General features: G+C 40.3%; 5 protein-coding genes across 7 annotated transcripts; 2 read left to right on the top strand and 3 right to left on the bottom strand.

The window, feature by feature from the left end:
- Window positions 1–93: 93 nt before the first annotated feature.
- Window positions 94–1,197, bottom strand: LOC114754479 (uncharacterized). The gene has a single exon (XM_028943240.1). The coding sequence runs from the start codon at window positions 1,071–1,073 to the stop codon at window positions 513–515; it is 561 nt and encodes a 186-aa protein (XP_028799073.1). The 5' UTR covers window positions 1,074–1,197; the 3' UTR covers window positions 94–512.
- A 2,293-nt stretch (window positions 1,198–3,490) lies between these two features.
- LOC114754486 (probable receptor-like protein kinase At1g80640) lies at window positions 3,491–6,950 on the top strand. 2 transcript variants are annotated; one of them, XM_028943252.1, is made up of 10 exons: window positions 3,491–3,921; window positions 4,185–4,355; window positions 4,439–4,692; window positions 4,765–4,897; window positions 5,015–5,078; window positions 5,165–5,261; window positions 5,423–5,525; window positions 6,186–6,304; window positions 6,395–6,484; window positions 6,566–6,950. In XM_028943252.1, exons 1-10 carry the CDS (start codon window positions 3,516–3,518, stop codon window positions 6,716–6,718), a joined length of 1,590 nt encoding a protein of 529 aa, XP_028799085.1. In that variant the 5' UTR covers window positions 3,491–3,515; the 3' UTR covers window positions 6,719–6,950. The 2 variants fall into 2 exon arrangements, with proteins under 2 accessions (XP_028799085.1, XP_028799086.1); XM_028943253.1 differs by lacking the exons at window positions 6,395–6,484; window positions 6,566–6,950 and having other exon boundaries at window positions 5,645–6,269.
- Window positions 6,951–7,391: 441 nt separating this feature from the next.
- Window positions 7,392–11,591, bottom strand: LOC114754510 (aspartate aminotransferase P2, mitochondrial). Of its 2 annotated transcripts, none has more exons than XM_028943280.1 (12): window positions 11,430–11,591; window positions 11,227–11,319; window positions 10,928–10,999; window positions 10,607–10,801; window positions 10,423–10,461; window positions 10,245–10,334; window positions 10,020–10,128; window positions 9,819–9,928; window positions 9,207–9,350; window positions 8,828–8,994; window positions 8,087–8,351; window positions 7,392–7,736 (listed from the first exon to the last, which is right to left on the bottom strand). In XM_028943280.1, exons 2-12 carry the CDS (start codon window positions 11,296–11,298, stop codon window positions 7,605–7,607), a joined length of 1,395 nt encoding a protein of 464 aa, XP_028799113.1. In that variant the 5' UTR covers window positions 11,299–11,319; window positions 11,430–11,591; the 3' UTR covers window positions 7,392–7,604. The 2 variants fall into 2 exon arrangements, with proteins under 2 accessions (XP_028799113.1, XP_028799114.1); XM_028943281.1 differs by having other exon boundaries at window positions 11,435–11,591.
- A 1,761-nt stretch (window positions 11,592–13,352) lies between these two features.
- LOC114754512 (60S ribosomal protein L39) lies at window positions 13,353–14,198 on the bottom strand. The gene is made up of 3 exons (XM_028943283.1): window positions 14,095–14,198; window positions 13,899–14,002; window positions 13,353–13,824 (listed from the first exon to the last, which is right to left on the bottom strand). Exons 1-3 carry the CDS (start codon window positions 14,095–14,097, stop codon window positions 13,776–13,778), a joined length of 156 nt encoding a protein of 51 aa, XP_028799116.1. The 5' UTR covers window positions 14,098–14,198; the 3' UTR covers window positions 13,353–13,775.
- A 4,085-nt stretch (window positions 14,199–18,283) lies between these two features.
- Window positions 18,284–19,434, top strand: LOC114754511 (ethylene-responsive transcription factor ERF003). Its single transcript, XM_028943282.1, has 2 exons — window positions 18,284–18,413; window positions 18,516–19,434. Exons 1-2 carry the CDS (start codon window positions 18,331–18,333, stop codon window positions 19,018–19,020), a joined length of 588 nt encoding a protein of 195 aa, XP_028799115.1. The 5' UTR covers window positions 18,284–18,330; the 3' UTR covers window positions 19,021–19,434.
- The last annotated feature ends 1,050 nt before the right edge of the window (window positions 19,435–20,484 follow it).

Genomic DNA, 20,484 nt, shown 5'->3' with positions numbered 1-20,484 from the left:
TCAACCAATTCATCTTATAACATTCTTACATCAGAAGCAAATTATTCCGGAAGCGCACACAAGCCACGTATAAACTATGATCCAGGCTTAGGGTAAGAGGAAATCGGAGAAAGCACACAACTTTGTATTACGATAAGAAAGGAATTAACATTTTCACTAAACAAAATACGTATGACAGGACAGACATTGGCAAGTTCTATATGCTGGATACCTGCTGCTACGGGCAACTACAGAACACAAGACGAGCTACTTTTCATACAATTGTAAACAAAACAACCTAATCAAATCCTACCACCAGATCCAACAAAAGATCGAACAAGAAAAAGCTGAAGCATCTACTCAGGTCTAAATCCTAATAATCCTATGTACGGTGGTAGTCTGAACAGAGCGTCAAAATAATTAGAGCCGTCCACCCCATCTTCCCGCTGAAAAAATAAGAGAAGATCGAGGGTTACAAGCCCCAATCACCAAAGACCAGTGTCCAAGTCCTTCCAATCACAGAATAAGTAAAGTCACTGCAGATCCAACCGCAGAATCCTCCGCAGGTCGCTCGTAGCGTCACTGACTGCCTTCTTAGTGAAAAAAGCAGGCAAGGGGACTGAACTGGGCGGCGGCGATGCCACAAACATAGAGGATCCAGCATAAAATCCCACAAGTCCTTCCACAGGAGCTGGTTCAGGATTCGGAACCATCCTGGCCATCGATTCCAGGTCTGTCTTTAACAGATCTGCCCGCTCGACGACGGGAGCCGGAGCAGGAGCAGGAGCCGGAGTCTGAGCGTCGGTTAGCAGTTCACCACGTTTGAGGATTTTTATTTGACCCATGACAGGTTTATGGGGCTGCGGTTTGACCATGAACGCGGACGTTGAGCGGGTCGGGCGCTCATCATCGTGGGGACGTGAGGAGCTCCGCTTGGGACGGGTGTTGGGGCGGCTGCGGCTGCTCCGGTTCGCTTTAGGGTTTGTGGTCTGGTGAGACGTCAAAACTTTCATTCTGGGGAGAGAAGAGGGAAGGGGTTGGGGAAAAGATGAATTGTTTAAGCAATCTCGAGGATTGATAACGGCGACACCCATCTGGGAGGATAATCAAAGACCAGAAATCAAGCAGAAGAAGGGAGGGATTGAGAAGATAGGGAAAAAAATCAAAGGGGATTGTTGAGCAGATCTGATACAAGAAGATGGATTATACAATGAGCAACGAGAAGAGAAGCAAGGACTTCAATTTGTAAGGGCAGAGCAGAGGAGTCCACAAAAAGGCACAAAGTCTTGCAGCACTCCGAACCCGAATGCGTGTATTCCACGCGCGGACAAACTCAATCATGAAATGGGAGCTGGCGGAGGATACGCGTTGCCAGAAGAGCGTGAGGGAGAGGCGAGGAAAGCGCGTGAAATAATATGGGTGCACCTAAAACGCAGTCGTAGGTGGAAGAGGGAGGAGGGGTCGTCCGACGTGGGCTCGTAACATCGGGTGATATGCTTATCCTCAAACTCCACACTTACCCCTCATTCCTGCCCTTAATTACACAGGCTGCCATCCAATTTCCGTATTTTGTAATTAATTCAAATCAATGAATTAGCCAAGAGGAACCACGCATGAAATCGGAGCCGCAGACAACAAATGAAACTATGAGAAGGCATCAGATACAAAATTACTTGGAAATACATTTTATATGAATTGAGATAAATTTTTTTGCATAATAATTTTATATTTTATAAATTATAATTAAAAAATTATTTATAAGTTGTTTAAACAGTTTTATATTATCTAATATTAGGAAGGGGAAATAAACATGGGGGGTGTTTCTGTTTCACAAAACAGTAAAAGAAGGCGATTGTGACATCCGCCAAAGAGGAAAGCGCGGGTGTCGCTTCTTGGTTCGTAAAGTGGGGAAAAGCTGGAAAAAGTGGAGAAAGGGGGGCATTGGTGGAATAAAAAGAAGAGGCCCGTTGGGGGAAGACAAGTGGTAAGTAAGAATTGGATGACGTGGCGGGAACGGGGAACCGACCTTCTTAGAAGGCGGCCTCAGCTGCCGGTCGTTGAGGTCCGAAAGTTCCCCCCCACCTTTCTTTATTTTTCTACTTTTTTTTTTTGTTTTAACTTTATTCATGCATTCATGAATCATGAGAAAATTGGGGAAAAAATTCCTCAAAATTTTACTAGTGGAAAATATTTAAATCGGATCACTGGAAATAGAATTTTCAAATTACTTGCATTTGTTATATATAAAAATTTGTCATATTTTTCCCTAATAAAATTTTAATGATTTGTTTCTTTTATATTTTTTCCTCCATTTATTCTCTTTCGTTTTCAATTTCTCATTGGTGACTGCCTGCCCATTGCTGAAACGGCGCGTTATGTTTGTCTATCCCTTTCAATTTTTTTCTCTCTCCAGAAAAGCCCAACATCGTATCATCAGAAGAATGTGAACGCGCAGGGGCAGAAAGGGCATTATCTATACCGGGCAGGGGGGGGGGGGGGGGAAAAAAAAAAAGAAAAAGGAGGGGGGTGTGGGCATTATAATATATAACCTGCTTTTCCGAGTCTGTGACTTTTATTCAAACCGCCATCGCCCATCGCCCAGCCTTTCCCCACAAGCCGACTTCAACCTGTAATTTCCCCCAGTACTTGGGGTTTATTCACATGAATCATTTCGCTTTGCTTATTTTTACCTCATTTCTCAAGACTTGAAAGTTACTGTAAGAGATCAATTGACACAAAGTACGCCGGCAAAATTACATATTTAATCAGAGAGATTTGTTTAATCGGAATCATAACGGGGACACAGGCACCACTTGGATGGGCTTCAATGGAATCAGCTCCGATATGGGCCTTACAATCGGGTCAGGCCCATGGGTGGGTCGTGCCACGAAGAAAAATTTGGAATCACCAAACCATGGGCATGTTGAATGCTGTGCTGCTTGCCACTGCCTCAGATACAGCGGAGGTTAAAAGAGTTCTAATATGTGTCATTTATGTGTGTTTATTTGAATATAATTTGTGTCACATTGTTTCTTGCTCTTCTCAAAACCAGTTTCTGAGATCCTCACGTCACTTGCAATGGCCTTATCAAACACTCTCTCTCTCTGTTTTTTTTTTTTTAAGTGAAAAGGAAATTTATCAAACACTCCAGCAGCACGACAAATGTGTGGTTTCGTCCCCTCCTTTTCTCCTGTTTTCTTCTTTTTAATATGCCTTCTCAAAGAATCGAAATCCCCACTCCTGCACATTTTAAAGATGACTCCACCATAATTTGATTTGTTGTTTTCACTGTGTTTCATTCAATGGCATATATTATGGCCTCAAGTTATTATTATGCGAAAAAGACGCATATTGAAAGACGGTGAAAATATAATCCAGAAACGATATCGTTCCCCCCGATTTGCATGCCAGTTTTTGTTTAGCCGATGATATAAAACTCATAGAAAATGGCGGGGTCTGTCATCTTCTATATCTATAATTTTATAATACAAGAGGCATGATATGTATCAATAGGAGAGAAGAAAATATGAGTGTGGATGCTGCAGGAACGCACGAGTCCACGTGGTTGTGGCGCGCTCAGCCCCATTATAACATATTCACTCTCCGCTCTCCACAATTCTCTGTGCTTCTGCGCGCACACAGAACGAGTGAGAAAGACAGTTAGGAGAAGCACTGCAATCACAGACTATGAGAAAAGGTTGAGCCTTTGTACAACTCAGAGCCCTTTTCCGTATCAATTTCGAAGGCCTCCACCAAGTCTCACCATGTTTTCTTCTTGGCACGTTGAAGACTCCATAAAAATGAAGCTTCTTTTGTTGCTTCTTCTATTGTTTCCTTTTCTTCAAGGCCCCATGTCGGTTTCTGTTGCCGCCGAACCTCTCCTTTTGTCACCTACAGTCCCACCACCTGTGTCCCCAGCATCAATGGCGGCATTTTCTCCAGGTACTCGTTCTATTTTCAGTTTTTCACCCACCTTCCTCTTTGTTTTGTTCGCTGTCTCTATCGCCTACCGGTCTCTGCGCATGCGATATATGTCATTTCATTTCCACAGTATCAAATTTAAAATTTCAAAACTTGCCACCGGCATTTATTGATATGGACCATATTTCTTTCGCCTACGCTCTCTCAGCTTATTAAATCTTTGAAACGGTTAAAACCTTTCCATGTTGTTGAAGCTCACTCACGTCACGTCCCATGATGATCAGATATTCAGGTGGAGAATGAACGGAACGGAACAGATTCAGACATGAAGGTGGTAATAGCTCTCGTCGTAGCCGGCACTGCACTTGGTGCAGTCATTTTGTCCTTCTTATGCCTCTGCGTTTGTTACGAGAAGTCCCCGTCCAAATTAAAGAGGAAAGATGTCCAAAGTTCAGGTTTTTCACTATTCTACCTCTGTTATGCTACACCATTATTTTCTGAGTTTTGTTTTTCACTCCGTCTTCTGTTGATGTCCAAGATGCGGAGAAAGGGCTTGCAAGAACCCCATTTCTGAGAAAATTTAGTTCACTCAAGATGAATGGTGAGAAGGGGTCTGTTTCCATAGTATTTGATCATAAGACGATAGAAAAAGCGACGAACAATTTTCTGGAAAGTAATATATTGGGAGAGGGCGGATTTGGATGCGTTTACAAGGCTCGATTACACAATAACTTGGATGTTGCCGTCAAAAAATTGCACTGTGAAAGTCAGGACGCTCAGAGAGAATTTCAGGTTATATCTGCTAATAATTCATTCTGCTTCTCTGTTTTTGAAACCCAGCTAAGTGATTACACGAAATTGCAGAACGAGGTGGACTTGTTATGTAAAATTCAGCATCCAAATATAATCTCTTTGCTGGGTTGCAGCAGTAATGGCGACACGAAGTTTATTGTCTATGAATTAATGCGAAATGGATCATTAGAGACTCAGTTACATGGTAAAACAATTTATCTAGTGCCTTATTTTCCCAAAAGAAGATGAAGTTTGAAGATCGTGAGGTTATTTATTGATACCAATTTTATCTTCCGCATACTGTTAATTATTAACTTCAAAGGACCATATCATGGCTCGGCGTTGACTTGGCACATGAGGATGAAGATTGCTCTCGACACAGCGAGGTTAGCTTCCTTAATCAAAGTTGGACCGTTCTTGTGCTTGATGCCTGTATTAACATAGCGAGTTACGTTTGCTGTCTGTCAACCAGAGGATTAGAATATCTGCATGAAATCTGTAACCCCGCAGTGATCCATAGAGATCTGAAATCATCTAATATTCTTTTAGACGCAAATTTCAATGCCAAGGTAACATCTTGTTCAAGTTACTGTCTGTCCATATATTTTTCCTCCCTTTGACCTACTACCAGTAAATACTTTAGAATTTCTGCAATACGTTGACTTGATAATTAATTGCATTCACCAAAGCTTGTTTCTGGGTGAGCTTATGTACGTATTGGTGGATTCAGCTGTGTGATTTCGGTCTTGCCGTAGCTGATGGGTCCCAATACAAGAATGACATAAAACTCTCAGGCACATTGGGATATGTAGCTCCCGAGTATATATTAGATGGTAAGCCAATCAAATTTTGTTATCCTTTTTTTGGGGGGAAAAAAATTGTTATCCTTTCCCGCCATATGCGTTGTTCTGACATTTTGCTGCATGCTTCACATATATTGCTGAGCTACCAGCAAACCAGATCCAATATATTGTTTCTTTTGGACGCATGAGGACTTTAATGATGTCATGAGGCTCGAAACTCATGATCTGCGTGCACCTGGTGCCTGTCTTCCGCACCTGACAGAAGGCAGGCCATTTATTAGAGTAGATTATTAAATTCGAATGTGGTGACTCCCACTTTAAGATCTCTTGAGCCCAGTTGCTCAGGTTGGTAATTTTCAGTGATAAAATAATCATACGGGTAATCGAAACTGAAACCTGATCTCAACTGATGTGAGAGAAGTATGGGTGAGGCGGATTTGATTATCGTGAGAAGATGGGAAAATTACAGAGCCTTCCCTCAAGGGAAATGCTATAACAGGCCGTACTAGTGGATAATGATTTTTATATGTTTTGACTGTTGAATGGTATATGTCTTGTATATGCTCTGCTTCCACTGATTTTTAAGGAATAAGGAGAAATGGGTTAGATATAAACAAGATTAGAGTGCACTTAACAATGACATACCCATTATGTGGAAGCGAAGAAATTGAAGTTTTCATATATTTACAGGTAAATTAACTGATAAAAGCGATGTGTATGCATTCGGAGTGGTGCTTCTAGAACTGGTGTTGGGGAGGAAGCCAGTGGAAAAGCTAACACCAACACAGTGCCGGTCTCTTGTCACATGGGTAGGAAACTGCTTTTGATGCCTTTATATTATGATGAAAAGCCATTAGGTTTTGCATCTGGAAATAACAGAGGCGCATTGATGATTGCAGGCGATGCCACAGCTCAGCGACAGATCCAAGCTTCCCAACATTGTGGATCCCATAATCAAGAATACAATGGATCTCAAGCATTTGTGTCAGGTTCCTAATAAACCTCGGAATTCATAAAATCTTGTTATTGATTCAGCGAATTCTTAAATGCTACATACACTGATGTTGTAGGTTGCAGCTGTGGCGGCGCTGTGCGTGCAACCAGAACCGAGTTATCGTCCGCTGATTACAGATGTGCTCCATTCTCTCATCCCTCTTGTGCCTGTAGAGCTTGGAGGAACACTCAGAATTCCACAATCGTCACAGCCTCTTTGTTCAACATAATTATAGTTACTATTAACTTCTGACGCTGACCAATCGCTTGGGTTATACCGTTATAGACTCGGATGATCACTCAGACGTCTTTGGCAAACCCGTTGCTTTGTGTAATACCCGCAGCGTTCGTCAGGGAATGTAGGCCCCATCAGAGGTTGATGAGTTTGGAGTTGCTAATGATGATGCGGCATGTAAAGTAACTTCAACGAAGAACAATATATAGAGGAAATTTGATTTTGTATACTGTGCACCTTTTCTCCTTTGATAAGTTACGGTCTGCTTCAAACTTGAAAGAATTCCCACATTATTTCCCATTAATACGCATGGGGATTGCAACTCTCCTTTTCTGCTAAGAAACGGCATCCAATGATGATGTCTCAATGCCTCCTGGCGCTAAGGAAGTCCACCGCATGATTGTACGAATAGCCCCAAGCTATTACTTGTCTCGTTCTTCTTACTAAAAGATTCCCTCTCCTTCTCCATTTCTTGATACACACTTCATTTTTACCAAATATATCCTTAAGTATTTTAATTGCATGTTACAAAGATTCCATTAGAACTTAAGTGAATTATTCAATGCCGCATTATTGAAGACTTGAGGAAAAAAATTAACTTGTTTAGTCCCATCGTCCAACTATTTTTTAATGTTCTAGTAACCAGTAATCCCTAATCACACGAACAATTGATCATCATGCATAAATACTTTTGATTCAACTCGCTTCAGGTTTGAGGTTACAAAATTTCTAATGGAACTTTCAGGTACACCAATGTACGCCGATCATGGCAACACAATTGTATTATTTTCATGTATGTCTAAACACATGGCAGCATGTTATTACTCGCCAAAGGGAGGGAAAAAAATAAAGTGAGGCTCTACGGCAAATTTCACCGAGTTTCAGCTGACATTGTGGAAGGAATCAATAATAGCATCTGCAAGGTAGTCACATTTGGCCAAAGACAAACCCGCCAGGGAAATCCTCCCATCCTTTGTCATGTATACGTGCCACTTATTTGTCATATTCTCACTCTGTTCAGACAGAAGTAAAACATGCATTATACATCCGGGATGGCACAGTCAAAATTGTGAAGCTGCAGAAACAAATAATAGGGCACACGAGTGCTATGAAGATTCGTAGTTTAAGGTTTCACTACTTTGGAAGGAAACTGTAAGGGCAAAAGGGAGTTAATAATAGAGGGGTTGTTCAAGAATGCAGATAGCACAGACACGTCAACATGCTACTTAAGGATCGGGGAACATCGTCACAAGAAGGTCATGGGTTAGCAAAATAGCATTGGCTGTCAAAAGTAACTGCTACCTAGAACAAAACAGATACAAGGACAAAAGGGAGAATGTATACGTGTGACAATAAGTGTTACCTGGTTTTTGTCCAAGCCTGTGTACGAGAACATGCCTATTTGCTTAAGGATAAATGACCAATCCTTTCCACTCTTGTCCTTCGAAGAAATGCTATCAAATAGATTTTGTCTTACATTCTTGATCCTTCCAGCCATCATTTCCATCTCTGCTTTCCATTCATTGAAGAGAGCTGGGTCTCCAACAACATTGGCGACAATCCTAGCTCCATGAACAGGGGGATTAGAGTACATTGGTCGGGCAAGCCTTTTCAGTTGACTTTTTACCCTGAAATATATAATTTAATTAGCAGATTGTTGACCAAGACAGGATCAGTCCGGCATAAATTCCCCAAAACAAAATGAGGCATCTTCTGTCTTGTAACATCTGAGCATTTTTTGATACTGGCGCAGCAATTAGCATGAAAACATAGTAGGAAAGACGTTTCCGTATATCAAAGCTTGAGGAAATTTTAGGAAGAAAAAGTAGAAAATCCAGGCATGTATAAATACCTACCCGCAATTACTAAAAACGGGAAAGCCAGCTATACTAACAAGTATTTCAATGTTAAAGATTCCTATTATTTCCTACTGCCTACACTCATTAGTAGAAAGATCCCTTTTACGGCAAAGGAAGAAAAGTTGAACAGGATTAACAAGAATCACATGCAGAGGTAGTTTTTATACATCCCCCTTTCCTCAGGCATGCACATAGTCATACAAGAGCAACATCAGATATGAGCAAGCAGTTAAAATTTCTCATACCTTGCTGCAGCTTCTGGTGATGAGGAAATGAGGTTTATTGCTCCAATCCTTTCAGCATAAAGACCCAGATTCTTACTGTATGACTGAGCAACCAGAACTTCCATGCCACGTGCTACAAACAATCTCACTGATGCTGCATCTTCATCAAGGCTTCCACTAGCAAACCCCTAAAATTGAATGACTTTAGATATCAATAAGCATGTCAGGGCTTCAACAATACCCAACTGTTTAGAATTCATCTTTATTATCTAAACAAATCTGTATCATTCACTATGTTAGACTAATTTCATCATTTCACATATGACAAAGGTATCGCATACATGCTTTCTAGTTTCCAGAAATACACTTAAATAATTGATATTCTCTGAAACATCAGTACCTGGTAGGCTACGTCAAAAAATGGAATGTGGTTCTTTTGCTGAATAACATCAGCTATTTTTTCCCACTGTTCAGGTGTTGGGTCAATACCAGTAGGGTTATGAGCACATCCATGAAGTAAGACAAAAGATCCTTCAGGAGCTGCCTATAAAAATAGAAAACGGCCAACCAGGTGAATTGAATCAACCTTATAAAACAATGAATGTGTGTGTGTCACAATGTCTGTTGGCTTTGGCAACAGAATGCCCAAGCTCCTGATACTAAATCATGAAATGAATGCATAGTATTACACTGATATGGCATACCAACAGTAATGGTTGTCAAGACTCAAGATTATGCTAAAGAAAAAAGGAGCTTCGAATAAAACATCAATGAAATCAATTCTCATCCAACACAATTAAATTAATACTGTTCTTAGCATATAAAGTTAACTTTGCATCAGGAGGTAACCGTCATATCTGTTTTTAGAGAGAGAGGGAGAGAAGGATTAAATTAAACTACCTTGAGCATCAATTTCCCATCCCAGATAGCTTAAGAAAAACACTTATTAGTTTTTTCCACCAACAAAACTATCATAAGTTCATACAAAGTAGAATCTGAATCAGGACATTACCTCAATATCTGCTATCATCCCCTCAAAATCCAAACCAACTGTCCTAGGATCGTAATATCTATACTCAGACCATGGAACTCTAGCATCATTGAAAATATTCTTGTGATTACCTGGAAGAGGCCCATATTGTTATCAATGAATTGTAATCTTTGAAAACAAATGTTGCAACGATGTTGAGCAGAAGAAGAACTATGTACTCACCCCACGTTGGAGATGATATCAGAACTTTTGCTCCAGGAAAGTATCTTTCTATCAGAGCTGCAGCTAATCGCAGAGAACCAGTTCCAGAAAGACCTTGGACAGTTGCAACCTGGGTGAATTTGTGGAATATAAATAAAAGCTAAAGTGATTATTTGCTACTTAAAAGTTATACCCAATGAATATAATATCATTAAGACATTTATATTTTCTGAGTCCGTTACATACTCTTTGTTGTTTGATCACAGGGTTGTCCGCTCCAAGTAATAGCTCTGCAGTTGCCTTATTAAATGCAGCCAAACCCTCAATGGGAAGGTACTGCAAGTAAAAATTGGATCGGAGTCAATAATCCAAATAACAATAGTTTCAGACCACAAAGAAAGGCTATCAATGCAAAGCAAAATACCTCTTTGTTTTCTCCTCGTTCCAGCATAAGTTTCTCTGCCTATAAAATGGAAAAATTCCTATTTAACTCCATGTTTTGGAATACCCAACATGAAGTAAAGTTGGGAACAAATATAAGAGAAGTGAAATGGTAATGTTAAAAAAGGGGATGCCCATTGGTCATGCGTCAAAAACGGAACACTGACCCTCTTGACAACATTAAGCACGTAAGGCTGTAGATCTTCAGTTCTGTAGGCCCCAACTCCGAGATTGAGTTTGACTTCGTTCGTGTCTGCTCTAAATGCTTCAGAAACTCCAAGAATTGGATCAGGGGGAGCCATTGGAATACCCTCAAATCGAGAAACGTTAACGGCAACAGTCATCGATATCCGGCCAGAAGACTGAGCCAGAATTGACAGAAATAAGATCAGGAAGCAGAATAATGATCATAGAATGAAAAGTTAAGTATAGTAGGCATAATAGATGGATTGTAGCAGAAGTAAAAACTTTAGTTCCTTATACTATACCTTGGCAGATGAGAAAGGGTTGCCTTTTTCCTTGCTAAATCTCAGACCACTACCTCCAAAGTTCGGCTTTCCCTATTGAAATCGCGAGGTGAAAAAATTATGACAGAGAGAATTAACATGAAGTGTCAAATTATAAACACAATGATACAATGAAGTTTTATGCCGAAACCATTGGGTGCAAAACATAAAACAGGGAAGTAGTAAGACAAATCAGGCTTTTGGCGCATTTCTAGCCAGCAGACTAAAGCCAAGGAAGGGGAGGTAACGGATTGAAAATTTACAGAATCAAGCCGGGATACCTTGTGAGAGTCATGCATCGAGAGTGAGGCGGAGGTTGAGGGCGAAGTTATAGAAAGCATTGCGGAAGCCATTGTCGGTGAATCAGAAAGTATCTGGCAAGAGGAAGAAGAAAAAGAAATTTATCAGAAAGTTTAAGCTACAGCGATCTGAACTCGCGAAGCAGAAAATGAAAGTAACAACAGAGTTTATAAGGGAGACGAACCGAACTAGCACGCCTGTGGGTCGAAGATTGGGCGATGCGATCAAAGGTAGGTTTAGAAGAGAAGAAGCGAAGGGGAGAAGGGGCGAAGAGCACGAAGCAGCAAAGCAGGCTTAGTTATAATGTTGAGAAAACACGAAATGGGACGAGAGTGAAGAAGTGCCTGGTGCAGTGTAAATACTGGGGTCATCTTAGGGGGAAAATCATCTTTTTGGGATAGTGCTTGCTGCCTGCCGGGAATTATCGTCTAGTATTTTCCCGCCACGTGGCTTTTTTCATTCATTCTTTTTTATTCCCCTCTGCGAATCGCTGAGTTCTGAGTCATGATATTCAACTGTTGGCCACGTTCCTTTCCTTCTGATGTCACTGTAAAACTGGCGCTGCTAAATCCATGGTCGAAAGGAGAAAAACCAGCTGAACTATAAATTATCTATAGCGCCCCTTCATCACTTCCACTAGTCATCTCAATTAAGTCAATTCTTAAATTATTTAGCTTCACGTTTTCGCTCCCCACCAGGCTAATCAATTAGTGTAAAAATATATGATTTATATCTTAATAAATAACTTTCACAATGGAGTGTCTTGGCTTTTTTTCCCCCCCCCCCCCCCCTTTTTTCACTTGCAGCAATCCGATCAAAAAGTCCATGCGATAAAGGGGAAATAAAAGGTGGATTGCAAACTTACACATCAGAGTCCCTCATGACAATGGGATCTCTCACCAACTTGGGCCACTGCTTTCCAGCAGATGTTTTAGCCCCACGGATATTAGAATTTGTGCTTAGTCCACTGTACGAGTGCCCGGAGAAGGATAAAAAAGAAAGGAGAAAAGATTTTAATGAATTTGATTTAAAAAAAAAAAAGATGAGCATGTTGTAAAATTTTAATAAAAAGAAATGGATATAAAACTTTAAGCACCATTCTCCATTTAAAAAAAAAAAATTGAATTCTTCGGGATCTTTCCTGTGCGTCCTTATGCTCATCCGTAGCTTTGCAGCTTGGGCTTTGTGATTAGAGCTGACATCATGGTAATCCAAACTCCCACAAACACAACTACTACAATCAATCCAGATTACGCAATTTCATGGTGCGAAGTCGGCACCCATCAACGGCCACGAATTTTTTGGGGAGGGGGGGGGGGGACATCATCTTCCTTCTTTCGTTCTACATTGTCCGTTGTCTCTCGACCCCTACATTTTCATAATTCTAGGTTAGATTTTTTTTTCTCATTTCCAATAATTTTGAAGTATTAGCTGTCCTTGAAATTTCCTATATTTAAATTCCTTTTTTAGTCATTTTCCCTATTTTCTAATTCTACATCTTCATTTTTTTTACCCTATGCTTTATGTTTGGCGTAAAATTAGAGAGGAAATAATATCAGGAGGTAAAAAAACTCCCCTGCTAGTGTTTCCTTCCCCATTGTTCTTCCACCCCCCCCAAAAAAAAAAAAACCCATGGGTTTAGTTTTTCTTTTTCCAAAGGAAATGGAAATTTCATTCAAAGTGTAACGAAGGAATGAGTACAAGAAACATCAAAGAGGGGCAAAGCCAGATAGAAAACAGAGTGAGGCTTAGTTTTCTTCAAATGCCACCAGCGTAAGCAATCTTGTGAAAATAGAAATTACAGACTATGTTCGAACTTCTAGTTGCAAGGCCATACTTGATTCAAGTGACATTAAACGGAACACACACAAATCACGCGGAACAACAGGCTCCAATCTGCAGATGTTTTTCCCTTTAACGCCCGGGTGTTACTGAGTCCCCCCCCCCCCCTTTTTGTTTTTATGATTCTTCCTTGAACATTATACTGCTTAAGATGAGAATAGTAAATGGGCCGGTGTGCTGAAAAAAATATCAAGACAAAATCGCATATCCACATCGCGCTCTGTATCTAGATCGCGCACCGCCATCAAAAACCATGTCATCACCATTCCGGATAAACCAACATACATGTAATCCATCAAATCCAACCAAGTAAAAGATGGATAATTTTTATGAATATATAGATGAATTTAGGAGGTGAATAAACCGAACCTGAATGGTGCGGGTCCAGCCCCGCGTTCAACCAACACAAATTCTTCGCCAAACTCTCTTCTAAAAGTTTATCAAGCAGTTCGTCCGAAAAGCATCCGGGAATCTATCTGAATATATCGTGTTGTTATGACAGGCGCACAAATAGAAATCAGAATGTTTTACGAGAAGAATTCAAATTACTTGAATGTGTCAGAGGAGTTGAGACCCATTAATGGAGTACAGTGTGTTCATTACAAAGTGGTTCTTAAATCACAAAAACAGGAGACGTCATCCGAGCTCAGGGACATTCTAATGAAAGAGGAAAATAGGGGGAAACACCTCAAAATCCGAGCTTGGTCCGACGCCAGTGGCGGCGCTTGGCGTTGTATCTGAAACAGAAAAGAGAGAGAATCAGGGAAAAGATGAGGAGAGGGTAAAAAGGGAAGAAGAAAGAGGCAAGAACCTGATGGTATTATCAGTCCTCATGCGGATCCAGTAGGGGATAGGCCTGTTCTGCCTCATCTTCTTGGCCAGCTTCTTCTTCACTCTGAACGTCTTGTGCGACGGCTGCAATCAAATTAACAAACGTCAATCGTATCATACTTTACAAATCCTCAAAACACCATTTCTTTAAGCTTCTTCGGATCAGCGACGCCTACCATTCTCACTTCAACTGCGCCTCACTGCCCCAGCTACCACAAACCCTAGCCACCGCTCTCTTCCTCCGTTTCTAACAACAAGTATTTTTCATTTGTCTTTAAAAAATTACGTGGAGGACAGAAGGGAGCACATGGACTGAAAATCCGATAGAGGAGGTTCCGGAATTTTGGGTCCTTCCAAAGGAACAGGGAAGCATCGACCTTATTGTTTGGAACGGGATCGACATTGGGCTTTTGGTCTCACTTGTGTCTTGGGTCTGGGAAACAATATTGGGCTTACATGAGTTCCTCAGAAGCTGTACTTATTCAACGGCCCAGCAATAGGGTAACACAAGAACTTTTTTATTTTGGGTTAAAACACAAGAGATCTTTGATTGCGGGGCATACTTGAATATTTAGTGAGGCCCAAGACCGCCGATAATGACAAAGTAGTTACTTCTTTCCTCTGAGCTCCATTCAGAGAGATGTCACGTACAGAATTGAAAACAGGAAACTCCATTCTATTTGGGAAGAAGAATGAATATTTTATATCTATATTACACGCCCTTTAATAAATATGATATGTTATAAAAACTTGGATTCAATGATACGATGCGGCATTATAAAAATGACGTTATTATTTACATCTGAAAATACAGTTTTCATATTTGTTTATTGAGCGAAATATGACATGAGAAACAGTGAGATCTTAATTTGACAAGCAACGCGGTTTTAGTAGGGAAAATTTAGCTGGTTCCATCAAATGTGAGAGGTCGATCGTAAGAGCGACCTTGGCTTTTGCTTAGAAGTGAAGTCACATGGGCAGAGCTTTTTGGTATTGTCTTGGCCTGCCTTCCTTAATCATCGCAATCTCTTGTAATTTTGAAACATGAGTCCCTTATTTAAAGCCATTCACTTAGCTGTCATCTCCTCTGCTCTCTCCGTGACAACAGTTGAATTGACCGCTTCGATCGATTCACAATTAAATGTCTTGTTATTTTCATAACTTCTTTCATAAACCACCTACTTAATGTTCCATCGATCCATCACTTAACTTCATGATACTATGCCAGAAACACAACAAAACACACAACCATTTTTTTTTTTTTTTTCAAATGGTGGCTTGTTTACTCGGTCTTGGTAGTTTTAATTTCAGACCAAGCACGTGCCTCCCCTTGACTAACTTCGATGGGGACAAACTCTGACCGCTGACTCTTTTCTCTGCCACATTCATGGCCCTTTTCTTTTATGCCGTAGCGGGAACACAGTTACATGCATTCCTGTGCTCCTTTGAAAAACAGGAAGAAGAAAAGCAGTAATAAAAATAGAGATTTTGTTACATTCACTAAACAGAAGCGTTCCGGAAAGTATATGCATAAATATATATGATCGAGCACCAATTATGTGTAAGTTATTAAGTTTGCAAAATACACGTTACCGGTGGAGACAAAATAGGAACTCGCACATGGGGATGGAAATTGCATATAATCTTGTTCGTGACGTTCAGTCGTAAAGATAAGTTGTTGGATATGTGTGGTGTTAAAAAAAAAGAAAAGAAAAGAAAAGAAAACATATCCCATGTGAAGAACCACATATCATTGTCACATCACCTTGAATTACTCTTGAGTTTTTTTTTTTAAATATAATTTTACTCGTTCTGTAACGAAACCGCGTTTTGATGACGATGAAATTCCAGTTTGACCTTCAGTCGCCCGAAAAACCCTCAGCGAACGAGAAAGTCAAGTGTTGGCCATCGCCAATCTGTGAACTTCATCGCCTCCAGCTGCTTCCCCCGTTGATGCGTATACATCCAACCGCGAGACCTAAACAAAAGAAGAAAAAATATCAAAGACAGAAACAGACAAGTGAAGCCCGCGAATATAATACGTGCATGCATATGGGCGTTCAAGTTAGGACTCGACACACAGAAAAAGACACAAGCTAGCTAGCTTCTCATCAAGTTATATAGGTGTGGTTGGCTGAGAAAATCTCATGTTATAGTTATTCCCGCCCCAACAAGCAGCCCATCCTTAACTTCGGCAGCTCTATTCAATGGATTTTGCATGTGGAGCACTGCTCTGTGTGAGGATCTTCATAGACTCATGAAGGGCATACCTAGGTTTTTGTTTTGATCACCCATGTTATGTTTCTGGAGTCTGGACCCACTTCACGCGTATGTATTCATTCATGGGTCCCAACAAATTTATCTATATCTTACTCTCTTGACCTCTTGTGCATATCGGTTTGATGTTAGCTGTAAGCCCATCCAAAAGTTTTATTTATATTAAAATTAATCAAAATATAAATAAAGAATGGTACACAGAGAGGCTAGGCTGAGAGAGACATAGATAGGGATATCGGTAAGGCTCCAAATCTAATTAATCCTTCGCATACATGCTGCTTGTTCTCTTATGTCTCCCTTCCCCTATTATTTTTTCCTCTCATTCATCACTGTGCTCTTTTGCTTCAGATACTTAACAAAGAAACAAAAAGTAAAACAGTTTTACCTTTGATTCTTCCTTTGGGTAACTAGGCAATCCAACAGCAACGTGCAGCTAAAAAGATGCAAGGAGCGAGGACCAAATATTCTCTCTTTTCCTTCTCCTAAAAGTCCGAACAGTTATAATATATTCTGCCGTAAAAGTGATTTTGGTTCCCCGATAAAATGAACAGCAAAATATTGGTCATCATCTGATTACGTTGCGACACGTGGCGGGTGGGCAGCCGGCATGACTTCACCCTCTGACCCCATCATTGTTTTATTCAAATGAGAAGGTATTTTGCCATCGGGAGTTTGGCCCGTGGGACAGACAGATCACAGATGGGAATGAGAGTGAGTGATGCGACCAATATGAGTAGTGCAGAATTGTTTAACATATTACAGTGGTCATGTCTGTAATTACTGAAAGAGGCATGTTGCTTAATTTGCAGCATTAAGAAAGTGGTAAGAAGGCTTTGCTTATATTACCCTTTAAATTTAACGTTAACTTATCTTTCTCAGGACTTTTCATTACCATTTTATCTCAGGTCACAGAAACTAGCCAAGAAGCTTAATCCCTTGATAGATGGATCTGTCATGGCGTATAGTAGCTGCAAGAACAGGGGCCATTGTCGATTAAATTCAAGAACCTGGAGAAACTGTTGATGCATCCAAGGCACTAAGCATTATAACATCATGAAGAATAACACAAACGAAGAAAAGTCTCAACTTGAAGTCACTAACTAATCAAACTATACATTATTATTTCTCAGCAATTTGCCTGCAACTGAAGGATTGCTCTTTGAGCGCACAGCTATTTCGTTTTGCAAATTTTTTCATGAAGAAATAAACGAATTGAAAAAAGGGAGGCTGTTGCTGATGCTCACGTCAGACGCATCAATTTGGGCTGATAATACTGGAGATGACAGATTTGATCTGTTGGGCTAATTATGACGGTTCAAGAATGTTTAGTCTTTAATTGATGAGTCTCAAACTTGAGTTTGACCAAATCATAATATTTACATAATTACATTGACTGCATATTCTACTATTTCGGCAACAGTAATGGTGAACTGTTGCCTTAACCTGATCCTACTTTCGAGTTGCAGAATTTGATCCTTATCTTGGTCTCCAGAAGGCCCAGACCAAGGTCCTTAACTCTCATATAAACAGACAAGATGATGCAGAAACTTCAATTATAGGGTTTCCATTCTTTGGCTGCAACTGGCAAGGCAATGGGTGCTTTATTTATATATTTGAGAATGATATATATATATATATATATATGTTAAAAGATAATGCAGTTCAAACTTCACAACACAGGGACTACTCCAAACTAGTCGTTATCTACAATTGCCCCCTTACCCGCATAGTCACATGAGAAGAATCTATAAGATTGCGACCTTAGATAACAGGGCGATGCTGTTTCCAGTTTATATCTTAATCAGAGACGGAGAGACATGTGATTTCAACTTGCCTGGCTACTTGAATTGTCACTTGAAGATTGGGAAATACTTATTCAATAATCATGAGGTTCAAATTACAATATAGCCATTTGCCGGTTAAAAAAGAAAAGAAAAACACAGTAAGAGCTGAAAAATCAAAATCCAAGTTGGGCCCACCGTGCACAATTGGGTGCCAGAATGGTAAGAAAAAGGGGGCGTGTGACTGTGAAAGAACTCAACTACAAATACCCTCCTCTCCTCCTTCTGGTGTTGGGAGACAAACACTTTCATAAACACTTTGCGAGCAAGAATACGTTTCGTCTTTTCCCTAGCATGGCCAGACCACAACAACGGTATCGAGGCGTCCGACAAAGGCATTGGGGGTCTTGGGTCTCTGAAATCCGCCACCCTCTATTGTAAGCTCACCTTAGTTTTCACGTCCATGCACGTTTCATTTGCGTCTCAGTTGGACTTGTTTCAGTACATCATACTAAATCACAAGGTTCTGTTTCGTGCAGGAAGACGAGGATATGGCTTGGTACATTTGAAACTGCAGAAGATGCAGCCAGAGCATACGATGAAGCAGCGAGGCTGATGTGTGGTCCGAGAGCAAGAACCAATTTCCCTTACAACCCCAATGCGTCTCAATCATCATCTTCTAAGCTTCTCTCCGCAACTTTGACCGCTAAACTGCATAGATGTTATATGGCTTCGCTTCAAATGACAAGACCTACAGTGCCGGAACCTCTGCGAGTAACTTCGCCAAATGTAGTGTCCACGAGTACAAGCAACTCGTCCACTGTGAAAAGGAGAGAGAACAATATTACAATGTTGGAAGGGAAGACAGCCAAGGAGGAGAAGGAAGAGACTGAAGAATCAGAGGCAAAGTGGGGTGTGAAGAAGGTGAAGGTGGAAAGTGGTGAGCAATTCAAGCCTCTTGAAGAGGATCATATAGAGCAAATGATTGAAGAGCTTCTTGATTATGGGTCTATTGAGCTCTGTTCTGTCATGCCATCTCAGTAATGTTGCCTCCTTAATATGCTCAACAATTTCAACATTTTGCTGCTTCAAATTCTTCTAGGAAAAGACGCTTATTCTACTAATTAACCCATTCTTCTTAATTCCCAGCCTCTTGAAGTGATTAATTCACCTACCCTAGATTATCCAGGAAACCTTCCAAGTGACCCATTAGATAATGCTATATGTACAGCCAATTGTGTTGTGATCCATGAAATTGTTGTTTATGTTTCATGTATGGCCTTGTTCTTAGATCATAGCCTCTGCAATTAGCGTTTGTAGTAGCGGATTGCAGAGATACTCTGATATGTACTGGAAGGTTTGTCAAAGGGCACGGCTTTTTAGAAAGTGGCCGTATCTCTTTATTTCAAACAACGTAGAATTTTATGCACCCGTATACTTCTCTTCATTCTAGCTCAATCATTGCATTTTCTTTGGTTCCCAAATTAATATAAATAAAAATTATCACTTTATCCTGCACCCATGGTGATATAAAGTAGAATTAACTAGATTCAATTTGGCATGGGGAATGAAATGTGTGATTATCCAGGTATGATTCAATCGTGTCACAGAACATAATTGATAGTGCTTTAAACTAGATAACAGATAGTGTTGTATCTAATTCTCCCTCAGTATATCCCCTGTCTTTTTGAAAGCACGGCAACTTGGTCCTTTTCCCAAAGTAACAGCCACTCAACGTATATCAGATACCTCCATGCACTGCCGGTGAAAACAACCATTTTAGCAAAAGTGTCACTTGCGCCACTTTCAAACGCAGCACAAGTGATAAGTAAAATTTGGAATGTAAGAGTTGTACCATCTGCCGGGACTGGAGTGAAAAGCGTAGTAGTTAGCAAGTATTTATGGGTTATTTAGATGAAACAATAGGGTTTTGATATGCTGCAGGAAAGAAATATTTATTGTTGCTGTATGGGATAACATTTTGAGAAAGAAAATGAGGACCTTTTTAAATTTGATAACTTTTAGTTGAAGAGAATAACCCCAGCTGAAACGAGTGCGTGATCAATTATTTATATCCAGGGGTCCCATTTGGCTCCTCTGTTATACTGATCCGACATGTCTCTAATCCCAATCTCCCTTCTTATAACTTCTTGTAGAAAATTACTACTTGGGTCCTTGTTCATTGCCTGTGACTTGTATCGAGATGGTTTTTACGTGGAGGAAAAGTGAGCGAACAGAGAGGTGCTTGTGTTTTCAGTAAAAGAATCTTAAAGTGTAAAGCAGAATCTTTGAAACTGTTCGAATACAAACATAAAAAAGATAGTGTGATCAAAATCACTAAATCGAGTTGGTAATCCAGAAAGGGAGTCGTCGTCATCATCAGCGTGTGGAAAACGGACGAATAAAAACAGTCTGATTGCTGAGGATTTCACGTATATTTCAAAAGCGAATATGTCGTTTTCTGGCCATCCCTGCTACTATTGGAACTTCAATCAGCTGTAACTTTCA

The sequence above is a fragment of the Neltuma alba genome, unplaced genomic scaffold, assembly GCF_004799145.2.
Source record: "Neltuma alba isolate B1F8T4 unplaced genomic scaffold, ASM479914v2 tig00010148_pilon, whole genome shotgun sequence".
Classification (NCBI taxonomy): Eukaryota; Viridiplantae; Streptophyta; class Magnoliopsida; order Fabales; family Fabaceae; genus Neltuma; species Neltuma alba.
This window is presented reverse-complemented; position numbering and strand designations above follow the sequence as displayed.